The sequence below is a fragment of the Micropterus dolomieu genome, linkage group LG16 (genome assembly GCF_021292245.1).
Source record: "Micropterus dolomieu isolate WLL.071019.BEF.003 ecotype Adirondacks linkage group LG16, ASM2129224v1, whole genome shotgun sequence".
Classification (NCBI taxonomy): domain Eukaryota; kingdom Metazoa; phylum Chordata; class Actinopteri; order Centrarchiformes; family Centrarchidae; genus Micropterus; species Micropterus dolomieu.
This window is the reverse complement of record NC_060165.1, coordinates 8,160,282-8,173,657: the sequence shown is the minus strand read 5'-3', so window position 1 is coordinate 8,173,657 and position 13,376 is coordinate 8,160,282. Positions and strand designations below refer to the sequence as shown.

Here is a 13,376-nt window from a genome sequence, read left to right as displayed (position 1 = left end):
GATTAAATAAATTGCTTTCAGAATAATACAGAAATCTGACTTGTCAGTATGTGAATACAAACAAAGATACACTAATTACATTAAGAATTAAATAACAAATAAGTCAGCAAGGGCGGTAGGTACCTTATTGATGGCCATAGTCATGAAATGGTCCAGAAGGAAGCGGGCTTCGGATAAATTACAGGAGCTGATCACCGCGTTAACATCTACTGTGTCTCCTTCCTCCTGTAGCCCAGAATAATAACACATTCAGTAAATTGGCATTCTAAGAAACTCAGTCATAGGACAATGCATTACATAGTGTATCTTGTGCAATATTTGAAGGGATTTAGGGAAATACAATTCCTCGCTTTTCAAGAAAAAACTCCACCTCTTCTCTTATGTTTGCACCTGCACTGACCTTTGTTTTGTATTATTAATGACTGAAGGAAAAAAACTTGGAATACACAAGTTTTCCATGTTTTTTTCTCATATATGTACAGCTTTAACCTCAGAGAATATCCAAGTTTTTTTTATATAAATTTACAACTTTAATCTTGAAATTCTGAGTTTTTTCTCAGAATATTACCCCTCACACCCTCACATATATCTGTGAAAAACTTTTATTCAAAGAGGTCAGTCAAGATAAAATAAATAGTAGTATGTGCAGTAAAATATTATTAACAGGTTTATGTTTTATAAATTCAAATTTCTTCTTATGTGGAAATCATGCAACAGTGGAGTGAGATTGCATTAAGTTTGATTTCTGTAACCTGCTAGTTTATCTATTCTAATTTTACAAAGATGTGATGAAATTTATTATATTATAACAAAACAGACACATTTAACAAATATATGAACATGCAAAAGTGCATATTACAGCATTAAATGGTAACTTTTGACTGCTTTATTACTTTTGCAAGAAATAAGAATATGTATTGTACTCACATAGTGAGTAGGATAGGATGTTGATATGTTAAAACTGAGATGATTCAACATGAAGTTAGATAAGGATAAATACTGGGTTACTTTCCGCATACATGTAACAACATAAATACCACCATGAGTTATTTTCCTCTATTTGTTCCTAAAATATGTATTTTATTGTTAATTTACTAACTATTGAGCTTAAATACATAGCATAAGATACATATATATGACATAATATTCCATATTGTCAGTTGTGACATTTTACTCCTTTGTTGCATGGTGTCCATATACGTGGACTGTTAAATAATTTAAAAATAGAACATAATTTTGAAAAAGTGTAAATGGATTTGTATTTTAGTACAATTTTGAATAATAAAACAATCTTAATAATAATAAAATAATAATAAAATCTGCCTACCAGCACCTCTAAAGCTCTACACAAACTAGTTCTTACATATAGATTAGTTGTTAAATATTTATGCCAAGCAACTGCCAGGTTTTCTGTAGCTACCTGAACCAACTGACAAGGCTAACCTTAGCTTGCTAATTTTCATTTTCATTTCATTTGTCCCATTTAGAGTAAAGAGTAAAATGGGACATGACCTTTGATTAAAATGCTCTTTAATAATAACATACAATATATAGAACATGCAAGTTTTTAAATTGCGTTTCACAAAAACAACACAGCATATAAGTTTTTTTGACACGCATATTTCTCCATGTATGTAGAATTATACATAACTACATCTACAAAAGATTGTCAGTTAAGTTTAATATATCATTTCACTTCCTAAAACTACATTATATTCCAGATATTGACGGCATGGTGACTTCCTGTTTACATAGGTGATTGATTTTGATTGGGCAACAGTGCCACGGCTACATGTGTCTCCTAGCAACCATTTTACACATTACTAAAGTTATTAGAGCTATTTCTTAAGTTTTCCCTAGTTTCCTCAACCTCAACAGTTTTCGTGCGTGTGAACAAACATGAGAATCAGGGACTGCCCACACAGGTATTCAACAATTCAACAGTGCTACCAATGCTAACTCTTTAGTGACTGTAGCTCAGGCTTACAGCTGATAAATAATTGCACAGTTTAGCACCAGTGACATCGGCCACCGGATTCTGGATGCCACTTGGACAAACAGGCATCTGAATACACACAGCTAGCTTTAGTACATTTCTGCCATGTTTCACTCTTCCTATCACTGTTGTAACTTCTGATTGCTTAATCTTTAAGCTCAAAATTAACTCATTAAAAACTATTTATGGCACGCCATGAGGGTTTGACAGAGTGAGCGTGGCACGTGAACCAGCGAAGCCATGCAGAACAAATACTCTTCAAATAACACATCCAGTATGTAAACTGCTGTTCAGTGTGCATCATTAGGCTGCTGGCCCAAAGTTTTTGGCTGTAGTAAGGGTTGTTTGTTTTATTTATTTATTGGAGCCTCTTACTCTGACAAATATGCGCCTGATGCTTATTTGACAGAGTGGGGTGCTAAATGTTCGGGAGGCTGAAGGCTACACTCCAGTACAGACATATACCAGCTAATAAGGTAGTGATACACATCATTCTGTTTATAAATGCACATTTACTAAGTATTTTGAAAACTCAAACTATGGCACAATTGCCATAGTAAGAATGTTTCCTTTACCACACCTTCATTTATTAGGCACTACAACGACATATTCCCCACCACCTCACCTTGGCCTCCTCCATCTGCATGATGTTGGCCTGGCAGTCGGCAATGCTGTCGTTGATATAGTCGATGTTGGCGCTCAAAGACTCTAGCTCCTCGTTCATGGAGGCCAGGGAGCGGTCGGCATCTGCGCCCTCCACCGCCGTCTTTTCTCTCTTTCTGGACACTCGCTCCCTCCGCTTGGTCAGCTCCTCCCGTTGCTAAAGTGGTGGCGGACATTAAGGGAGGGGAAATTGAGAAGAGACGGGGAGCAAATATAATTTCCCATTTATTGTTCAAACCAGAAAAAAACAACATTTCTTTTCCTCTTGCTTTATTTTTCTGCAACCATCTTTAATCTACTGATGTGACGCCTTACCTTCAGCAGTCTGTTCATATCTGTCTCCATGTTAGAGATGGTCATCCTCTGCATGATGATGTCAGTGACACGTCTCTCCAGCGACTGCCATTTGGCCCTGGCCGTCCTGCTGAGGTATGTGCGTCCCATCCGCACTGGGGAACTCCTGAGGAGAAAGACGTAGCTCTTTTAGAATTGTTAAAACACACACTCAAACATGTGATACACACTTTAACACTTGTAACGCTGTACCTGGCTCCATTGGATGGGGATGCTCCAGAGGCATGCACCCTCCCTGGGGTGGCTCTATGTGACGGCTCCTGGGGAGGTTCAGGTAAGCTCACTTTCCTGCTCGCCTTCCCAGACACCGGCCTCACCTGCCGCCTAAGAGCTGTCACCTGATCCAGTTCACAAACGAGAGAGAGAGTCATTTAGCATATTAAGGGTGAAACAAAAGTGGATGCAAACTCAGTGATATTGTCCATTCTCTCCCCTATGTCACTATGTGTGTCTCACCTCTTCATTCTTCCTGCGAAGAATCAGTTCCTGTTGTCTTTTCTGGGCCTCCATCTGCTTCAGTTGATGCTGTAAGAAGAGATTAATATTCAGGAAGAAACATTAAGACTAGAGTAGTAAAGTGAAAGGTTGGTAAACTATGACCTTGAGTTAAGTAGTCATGAATAAACCAACTATATCAACTAATATTCTGCTTTTAGAAAAATAGAAATTCATACATTATTTACTTTTGAAACACAATCACCGTTGAACTTATATCAGTTGGCCACCACTTACTATAATAAAGAGGTGTTTAATCAGCCTAAAACCCTGAGTTTAGTTGCATTACCCCGTATATTTGCTTATCTGTAAAATAAACCAAATAAAAGTACTATGACAAATAATATGTAAAAATAAACAAAGAAGAAATGAATATCTCTCTGTGAATGCTTCCATCCCTCTCACCTCCGCTCTGCGCTGGTCTTTCTTCAGAGAGGCGATCTCCCTGTTCCTCCTGCACTCTGTGGCTCGGTTTCTCTCCTGCTGCTCCTTCATCTGACGCATCAGCGCCACCTGGTGGAAAAATACAACACAGCAGGAGCTTATCAGCACTGCAACAAGAGAAGTATAAACAAGAAAGTGAAAAAAACCCTATTCCTTTACCTTGGTCTTCTTCATTTCGGTCACGTCCTGCTGGAGTTTCTTGAGCTGCTTCTCGTACTGTGACTGGTTCTTCAGCAGGCGGGCGTGCTCCTTCTGAGCGGACTGGAGCTTCTGCAGCTCTTTGTTCATGGAGCTCAGCTTCCTCTCATACTCCGCCTTGACCTTCTTGGCTTTCTCATCCGTACCCGACTCCATTGAACCTGGAGATGAACAAAAAAACGTGACAGAATATCTTATCTGTATCAATAATAAGTTACGGAAGTCAAGTTTGCATAATGTCTCTTACCCATATTATGCAGCACCTTGTCCCTCTCCAGCTGTGTGTCTTTGATCTTGTTCTGCAGCATCATCAGCTTCTGCTCGTACTGCTGTTTGAGAGTGTGCAGGCGCCGCTGGCTGTTCTCCAGCTCGTCTATCAGCTTCTGCTTGATGGCGATCTCACAGGTGATGTTGGCCAGGTCGGCCTGGACGTTTTCTGCGCACAAACGTATTATTAGATCCTTACGCCTGTTTTATTTTATTTTATATTTTTTTTACTGACTATGACATCAGAACAGAAGTTAGCATGTCTTACTACAGCTAATTTTACCTTTCTCCTCCAGTTCTTCAGAGTCAGACCCATCAGATGTCTCATCTCCCGCCACGTCAAAGTCCTCCTCCTCACCATCTGCATCCTCGCCGTCTTCGTGGTCGCTGCCCTCCTGGCAACATATGAAGTACACACACGAAGAAGACAATAAAAACACACTATCTTCAAACAGGAATCTGACAGCTTGAGTTATTGATTCTCTACCTACCACCTCTGCCTCCTCTGTGCCTCGCTCCTGCTCGTTGTCTGGCATTTCCTCTTTGACAACGCTGAAAGAGGAAAACGAGTGTTAGCCAGCTACCTAATAAGACACAGTTCTTATACTGTAGGTTGGATTTGGAATTAACAACAAGGATGGGTACATGCAAATGATTATACACTTGATCAGATCATGAGTAGATCAGTGTTGATTTCACTGTGATTACATGGGACGGGGGCAACAGTACTGGGAAAGACAAAATGATTAACTGATCACTAGTAACAGTTATTACCATCCACATTACAAGCCGACTTCATTTTAAGAATGGCACACTACTGAGATTTGTTGACCTTTGAAATTCTATTCTTTGAAAATTTATTTTAAAGAGTTTTTCTGCGCATTATCACTTTGCACATTTTCTCAACTCCAATTTTCATTTCTTTTTAAAGTTGAGACATTACTTATGATGAGATCTGATCAACATCTTGCAGTGTGCAGTGAAGAGGAAAAAAAGAGAAAGAACAAGGGGTTAGGAGGAAGAGGTAAGAGCCGGTTCCCTCCAGGAGTGTAAACCACCTGTAGGTTTAGAAGACGTTAGAGATTAGTGACTTTGGGATCTTAGAAAGGGAGATTTGGGTCCAGACCCGGGTCAACAATCAACTGAAACCTGTTCAATTACTTGGTGCATTTCAGTCTGAGCACAAAATAACTGGACAATGTAATTGAACCGATTTCAGATTTGACCCAATCCTGGATGGGATGTAGCAAACCTGGCATGTTCAACCTCCTGATGGTGATTCTCTTCATATCGCCTTAGTCTTCGGAGAGAAGGACGGGGGGGTTGAGGATGGTGAGGTGTCGAGGCGAGAAGGTAGAGGGGGGCAGACAGGCAGCAGAATTTGGGGCAAGTGAGGAATATTACATGGGAGGGGAAAGACAGAGCGTGAGAGAGCAGCAAGAAAGACCAGGTGAGTGCAGAGACTCTCACAAACACAGCATGTTCAAACGATCCTGATAATGGAGATGTAGATGACAGATTTCACCTAACAACAATTACCAGATCACAAATGAAAGCCCTCGTTGCTAATGTGCAGATCTCAAGCTGGCCCTCACAAGTATAGGAAGTGCACAGACACATACACAAACCCTCACAACAAAAGGATAACTGTGCTACAGCGTGCCAGAACAACCATCACCATTAATAGCTGTCACTACCATCTTGTCTAAATCCAGCCTTCATTCCATTAAAGAAACATCAGGATGTAAACTTCTAATGCAGGGAGATAATTACCCACAACACACCAGGCCACGCACCTTGCCATGGCAACAGACAAACATCAAAACTCTCCCTTTTTATTTTCTTTACCACGGTTGTGTCAGTTTGCCTCCAGGGAAATACAACCCTGATTTCTCAAAAACAAAGTGAGCAGGCAAAAACCGAAAGCAACAAATACACACAATGTTTCTATTTTAAAGCAACACATCCCACACTATACCTCCTCTTCTTCTTCTTCTCCTTCTTCTTGAGCTTCTCCAGGTCTTTCTTGGCCATCTCGATGACGTCACTGGCCTCTTTATCGGGGGCGAGGAGGGCGGGGGAGAAGGAGCTGGGGCCGCCGTACAGCGTGGAGCGCGTGGAGGCCCGAGACAAAGTCTTCCTGAGATTCTCGCTCACAGCCTCACTTTCAAGAAGTTTAGCTCTAAATGGGGAGGGGAAGATTACAGTCAAGTGTTATTACTATCACTCAGCATATAACAAATGCTATTACAAGTTCTGTATATAATATTCTGAACATTAATATAGCAGCTAACAACTATTTGCTTTGTAAAGGTATAGTTGAATAATGGCGTCCTGAGCAGAGAATGACTTCTGAGTGGGTTGTCATACGAGCTTCTCTGTTCTTTGTTTTGAAAGCCGGTCTGGCTGTGCATTCATGTGATTCCCTCGCTGTGAAGCTGTTGGCTTTGAGGAGACAGCTGTTTCTTTTCTCATCTAACGCAGTGAACTGAGGGTTTATTTCAACCAAACCAGAGTCGGTGATTGTCGGAATAATGAAAAGACACTTTTGGTGAGTTTCATTGTGTTTCGGTCCAGTTTGAATGAAGTCTGTTTCACAATGAGCTGTGAGTTAAAATGACTGTTTTTCTTATTGCAGTCTGATGGGCTGCAGCACCCGTTTGTTTTGGTCTGAGATACTGTTGCTCTAGTGCGTCATTTAGTGGCAGTGAATGTCGCATACAGCTCCTTTAAACGTTCAACAGATCTTGATGTCAATGAGACTTCCTGATTTAAAAAAAACAAAACTTAATGCTTGTAGACTTTTACAATTCTGTGCACAATTACTTATCAGTCAATGGTTGCACTATGTGTGCCTGTGGTTTGGAATGGCTGCTGATGAACTAATAATACTAAAAAAATTAAAATAAAACATTTGGTCACTTTATACCTGAGCTCTTCAATTTCTTTGATGTAGTTATGAATCATGTTCCCGATTTCTTCACTGCCTTCACCTATAAGCAGAGGCATCGCTTTGTTAGATACTGCCATATCTAAAATCAAATAAATACATATAAATATGTTTTGTGTTTTTTCCCCCCTGCTAATATAGTTCCCCACTATGTTAGTACAACAGTCCTGCCCCAGTGCCCACCTGCTTTAGCCAGGGCCTGGTTGGCCTGGTCACTGAGGATCTGTGTGAGTCTGGCTCTCTGGGCGTCGACGGTCTCCTGCATGGCCTTCACTCTCACCCTCAGGTTGTTGTTCTCCGTCTGCAGCATGGAGTTCTCGTGGACCAAGTCGTTCATGCCCTCCATTCCATCTTCACCCACCATGCGCTTCCCCTGGGGATGAGGCAGGACAATTAATATAATGAAATCTTTTTAAACTCATATCTTCCTCACTGATTTTACTTTCTCTATTTATCTTTGATTCCATCTACCAGCCTCTCTCCTTAGCTTCTGCCTTCTTACCGTCTTGTACTCCATCAACTCCATCTGCAGTCGTGCTATCTCCGTCCTCAGGGTGCTGATCTGCTGGCTGGCTCTGTCCTGGTTCACCACCACCTTGTTCTTAATGTTTCGGGCCCTGTTGGCGTACTTCAAAGTGTTCAAGGTCTCCATGAAGTCCCGGTCCGACGGGCTGATACACGCGATCATCACTGTCTGACTGGAGAAGGGACAAATGAAGAGCGCTAATAAATCCCCATTGATCCCCACTCATTTTTAAAATTCAGACTAGTGAAGTACATAAAATTTTCGAGGCAGCACTACTGTCCACTGGTTCAAACTTTCTGGTCTGGTCACAGCTCAATCATTGATTTCAAAGCAGGTATGTCACGATTTTGCAGCATCAAAATACTTCATTTGTGAGCCATTGTCAAAAATATACAGTATGTATAAACATATTCTTGTAAGATTCAGCCAGACATACCTGTTACCGCCTAGTGAGTCTTGTAACAGCCGGGTCAGTTTGGAGTCTCTGTAAGGCACGTGAGTGGATCGCTTACTCCTGTCTCCCAGAGCACTGATGACGTTTCCCAGAGCTAGCTAAGGTAAGACAGGACAGAAAGACAAGTTTGCGATTACTTTAGATATATACATAAATATATGAATAATGGTACTTGTGCTTGTGAAAGAAATGAAGTTCAAGTTCTGGCCACCTGGGGGCTCTCTTGCTCCACAAAATTACAGGTGAATGTTGTTATGAGCAATTGCAGAATGACAAATAAAGAAAAACATTTTCTGCCGACACAACATTTTCTGGTAACACAACACTGAAATAGAATGAATCACATCTATAAATACAATACATGACTATGACCTGTGATTGCACTGTGTAATATAAAATGTCCAATGCAGAATCAGCCATGCTCTTAGCTTCCTCACCAGTCCACAGTTGATGGAGATGCCCTCTTTAGCTCTGTCCCCTGTAGCACCAGTTCTCTTCAGTCTCTCAGAACCAGCCAGGTCCACAAAGTGGAACTTGGCTGTCAGCGTCTCAAACTCATTAATCTCGGACTCGTTTGCTAGACGGTTGTCTGTTGTATTATCCTTGAGGTGAAAGGACAGAACAGAAGATATATGAGGGGGGTGCCCTTTTGGGGTACAATTTAAAGTATTAATTGTGCAGCTGATGTTCATCTCAATATAGCAAACCATCACTAAACACGTTCAGTGGCAAGCAGAGACCCGGCGCTGTGTGTTAACGTACATCGTTATCGGGAGAGCAGACTCGCACTTGGCACAGGTGGATGGTGAAGATGGCGTGAGAGCGTGAACTCTGGGCATTCATCTGAGTGCTGGCGGTGGTACGACACAGGGCGCCCAGTTTCAGACACTGCATCATCTGTTGGAGGAGAGGTGAAGGGAAGGGAGGGCGGAAGAGAAGGAAAAAAATACATCACAGATAACATTTTTTCAAAAAATGTTTTGTCAAATTCCATTCTGCTCCACAATATGGAGGCATAAATCTCCTAGACAGATGTCTGGAAACATGCAAATGTAAAATTGTTCCTTGTAAAATAAGGGGAATTTAGTAGTACTGTCGTAGTGATGGTTGAAAACATTGCAGTAGAAACAGTGTGGGTCACAGTTATGATCAGGCCAATCAGGTGCTTCAGTAAGAGAAGTTGTAATTATGCTAGTAACAGGATTTGCTGTGGTCATGTCACACTTTTAAGTAAATACAATGGATATGCTGGACAAATGGTGCTGGTGCAGTGACGTTTTGAGGTGTTAACCGCTGACCTCCGCTGCAGAGGTGACTGTGCGAGTGGTGACCCCCACGGTGTAGATGCCTCCGTTGGCGTCCTCGTGGATTTTGACATTGGACCTCTGCTTCCTGGCCTCTATGTCTCGCGTTGAGTCGAACAAGTCCAGCACATCCTCGTTGTACAACTGGAGAGTGCGTTAAATAAAGAACAAACAGGAGACAGGAGATAAATAATACACATGGATTATTGCATGAATAGTGTATAATAATCAATTATTCGCAGCCTCATCTTCTCCCCTCAGCTGCTTCCTCACCAGCTGTTAGCAGCCACTTGTTGGCAGTTAAAAATAAAGCCAGGAGCTGACCACAGAGACAGACAAATGACAGTTTAATGGGTGTAGGGTCATCTGGCTGCTTTAACAACTTAAAATCGCTACACCCCCCTGCTGACCATTGACCTCTTCCTGTCTGCATGTGATAACTAATGGACCTCAAGTGGACTGGATATTTTGAGTTTAGAGTTTAGACTGGGCGCTGATCACTAGAAAGAAAAACACTATTTCTGGGTGTAAATCCTGTGAAACTGTCAAATTCTTGGTCAGCGTCTGTGTGTTTCTGCACCTCCAGGAACTGTGCGTTGATCTTGAACTCAGGAACAGGCCGGCCCTGCTCGGTGGCAGCCTGTCTGCGCTTCTCGATCCCTCGGAACAGGTGGTTGACGGCCCGGGGAATGATACCCAGCTCGTCCTCTTCGATGTTGACGTCAAAGCCGGTTCCCATGGTGTAGGTCTTCCCCGAACCCGTCTGGAGGTTGGGGGAAAAAAATTACTTAAAAAAATGGCATTTCTGCTCTCATCACATGTGGTTTAGTGTGTTTGTCTGTGCATTTCATCAATATAAGTGTCTTAGCTGTGTCATTCAACCATTCAGCTGGTCAAGTCTCTAGGGGTGCAGCTCTGACCAGTTTCATTAAAATGAAGGGGGGGGTGATAAAAAGAGGAATGCAACATTGCGCTCAAATTCACACGTCACCCCTTTCCTCCCCATCGAAACGCCTGAAAGAGACCCTGTGTATGTCTGCATGTATGCGTGGTGATAAGATGAGGGAGTGCGTGTGAGCAAATGTGCGTGTATGAGAAAGATACAGTAGTGTGTGTTTTATTCTATGAGATCACACCTGTGTGGTTTCTATGTGGGCACACACATACACTGTGTTTGTGTGTGTGTGTATGTGTGTGTGTGTGTGTGTGTGTTAGGCCTCCACTGTGCCCTGTGAAAGACTCTTTGACAGGAACATAAGTGCTGCAGGAACAATGTGAGGAGAGAATAATGAACAGACAGAAGAAGAGTCGAGGGAAATATCAAGAGGAGGGAAAGTTTAACTGCTGTTGTTCAGCTAGCGAGCGCAAGCTGCAGCCAGAGACGCTGTGTGAGGGAGAAACGGGAAGCTAAAAAACCCTCAGTGGGAACACAACAGTTTTAAAGAGCCAAAAGAGTTTTTATGGTTAGGAGAGAAATATTTCTCAAAAAGGATCACTTGGTGAGGTAACAGCGTGAGGGAGGGAAAGACAAATAAAAGTGTTGTTTGCCAACTTCTGTACTAATAGATTATTAAAGAAATACTTAAATAATTTGGGATATACGCTTATCTGTCTACTTACAGAGAGTTAGATGATTAGATGATTGATATCACTCTCATGCCAGGCCATTGAAAACAGCAGCCGGTTAGCTTAGCTAAGGGTGAAGACAATGGCAAGGTAATGGGGGAAACAGCTAGCCATTGTACAGACAAGAGAATGGCAAGAAAGCAAATAAGGGTATTTCCCAAAATGTCCAACTCCTTTAAACTTTGAAGCTGTCAGTGAGTAATGTTTCATCTGTTTAATGTGCCTTGATGTTTTGACTTTGCAGTTTATAGTTCCCTGCTCTGGTATGAGGAGAAGGCATCTGTTCACACTCCGCTTTGATTGGGCAATAAACTCCATTTCTATCACTCCCTCCCAGGCTAATTTATCAGAGCCAATATGAAGCTGTGGTGGTGATAGCGGGTTGGAACATGTCAGCTGATAAAGTGTATTGACAGAGCAGGCGCAGCTGTGAGGGCCTGTTCACTCCCTTATTGCTCATCTGATGATATGAAATGAAATCAGCTTCATATCACATGCCGCCATAAATCTTGGGATGCTGGAAGCAGCTCCCTCCCCTTGAGCCATGCAAAGTGGAAACGCCAGCCAATGTGAAAGTGTGCACCACACCGCTGTGCTGATGCAGTGGCATGCAAGAGAAAAGCTGACCAACCTGTCCATATGCAAAGATAGTGGCGTTGTAGCCCTCAAAGCAGCCTTCAATGAGTTTCTCAGTGCAGTGGGTGTAGATGGCTTCTTGCTGGCTGTCCATGTCAAAGACATGGTCGTAGGTGAAGGCCTTGTCCTTACCCAAGAACACCTGTGGCTCCCCGGGCATCACATAGGTGCAGATGTGACAGCCCTCGATCTTCTCTTTGGCCAGCTGAGGACGGATCCTGGTAGACAGAAACAGACAAACACAGTGAGATTTTTAACTGGACAAACATAATGCTGGATTTCTTCCTTACTTTCAGCTCCTTAGCGATAGCATTTCTTTACATTAAACCTAAAAATCTAACTTCCAACTTCAAAGGTACATGCTAACATGCTCATGATCAGTATTAACAATTTATTTTCATGTACTGACATTGTCATCATCATCGACAAGCCTCGTCAAGAACATTTCCAAGACCAATTCTAAAAACTTTTTAAGCCTCAGTTAAACTTTTTAAATTCACAAACTTTCCAGATTTTCAAGGGCCTTGGCAACTCTTCTCTGTGGATGTTTGTTAATGTGTGTGTAAAGAAGACAGAGGCAGAGCGGAGCTGTCTGTGCATGCATCTAAAGCCTGATCAAGAATTTGTCTGATGTTCAAAAACCATAATTGATTATTACAAGTTTGATGGTAAAAATGTAGCTGAGCTGAAGACAGGTAATATTTTCACAAGCAGATGAGTGCTGTGTGTGTGTGTGTGCGTGTGTGTGTGCGCGCGTGTGCGTGCATCGGAACGCACAGTGCCAGCACACTCTCCAGCAGGCACAGTACAGTGCCCTCACTGTTCACGAGGAAGAGAGAGAGCTCTGGGTAAACAGTCCCGCCCTGGATTTCATTAAGGAATTGCTCTGTTTGCCTTAGTGCAAATAAACACACTGTTATTACATCATTTCCTCCCTTGATGCACCTCTGCCACTCGTCACTGAACTCACTGTCCATGTGAAGAGGAAGTGGAAATATTGGAGGCATACCAAGGAAATATTTGGACATATTGGGAGCATTAAAATATCAGAAATACTTGAAGCTTTGACAGAAAAATATAAGATTATTCACAGCAAAGGATATGACTGAATAATATTGGACATGTATTTGAAAAAAAAAAAGGAATTTCCTGCTGCAGTCCAAATGAACCCAGATAAATGAGACACCTGAGAATCCCAGAACAGTCATAAATGGCTGCTATTGTTGCTGGCAGGCATTAACTCTTGAGTGTGTCTGGCAGTATGTGTGTGTAAGGATGTGGCACTTTGCATGCAGTTTGTGTTCTGTGTGCAACACTCGAGTGTTCAGTTTTTGTGTGTGCTTACACTGAGAAAAGACTCTCACATTCATCACAGCAAGAGTCTATAGAACTTCTGAATAGCCTGAAAGGACAGTCAGTGTCAGTGAGGAGAGAGGGGGGGGGGGGGGGGGGGGGGGGGGGGG

The 13,376-nt window shown here is 42.2% G+C and overlaps 1 protein-coding gene and 1 long non-coding RNA gene across 3 annotated transcripts in view; one reads left to right on the top strand and one right to left on the bottom strand.

Moving 5' to 3' along the window:
• LOC123984698 (kinesin-like protein KIF21A) overlaps positions 1-13,376 on the bottom strand; it is a 37,781-nt gene that overhangs the window by 9,267 nt on the left and 15,138 nt on the right. For both annotated transcript variants that reach the window (XM_046071747.1, XM_046071746.1), the window contains exons 2-21: positions 11,909-12,131; positions 10,232-10,414; positions 9,646-9,795; positions 9,110-9,244; positions 8,785-8,949; positions 8,330-8,445; positions 7,870-8,065; positions 7,551-7,740; positions 7,347-7,410; positions 6,396-6,599; positions 4,909-4,969; positions 4,701-4,812; positions 4,398-4,586; positions 4,112-4,311; positions 3,914-4,021; positions 3,470-3,538; positions 3,206-3,351; positions 2,975-3,119; positions 2,622-2,816; positions 124-225 (exon numbers count right to left, since the gene is read on the bottom strand). In XM_046071747.1, the coding sequence (XP_045927703.1) occupies positions 124-225; positions 2,622-2,816; positions 2,975-3,119; positions 3,206-3,351; positions 3,470-3,538; positions 3,914-4,021; positions 4,112-4,311; positions 4,398-4,586; positions 4,701-4,812; positions 4,909-4,969; positions 6,396-6,599; positions 7,347-7,410; positions 7,551-7,740; positions 7,870-8,065; positions 8,330-8,445; positions 8,785-8,949; positions 9,110-9,244; positions 9,646-9,795; positions 10,232-10,414; positions 11,909-12,131 (2,953 nt within the window). The remainder of the gene's footprint in view (positions 1-123; positions 226-2,621; positions 2,817-2,974; positions 3,120-3,205; positions 3,352-3,469; positions 3,539-3,913; positions 4,022-4,111; positions 4,312-4,397; positions 4,587-4,700; positions 4,813-4,908; positions 4,970-6,395; positions 6,600-7,346; positions 7,411-7,550; positions 7,741-7,869; positions 8,066-8,329; positions 8,446-8,784; positions 8,950-9,109; positions 9,245-9,645; positions 9,796-10,231; positions 10,415-11,908; positions 12,132-13,376) is intronic.
• LOC123984702 lies at positions 3,969-4,875 on the top strand. Its single transcript, XR_006828502.1, has 3 exons — positions 3,969-4,331; positions 4,456-4,555; positions 4,714-4,875. It is a non-coding gene; the product is annotated as an uncharacterized LOC123984702 (long non-coding RNA).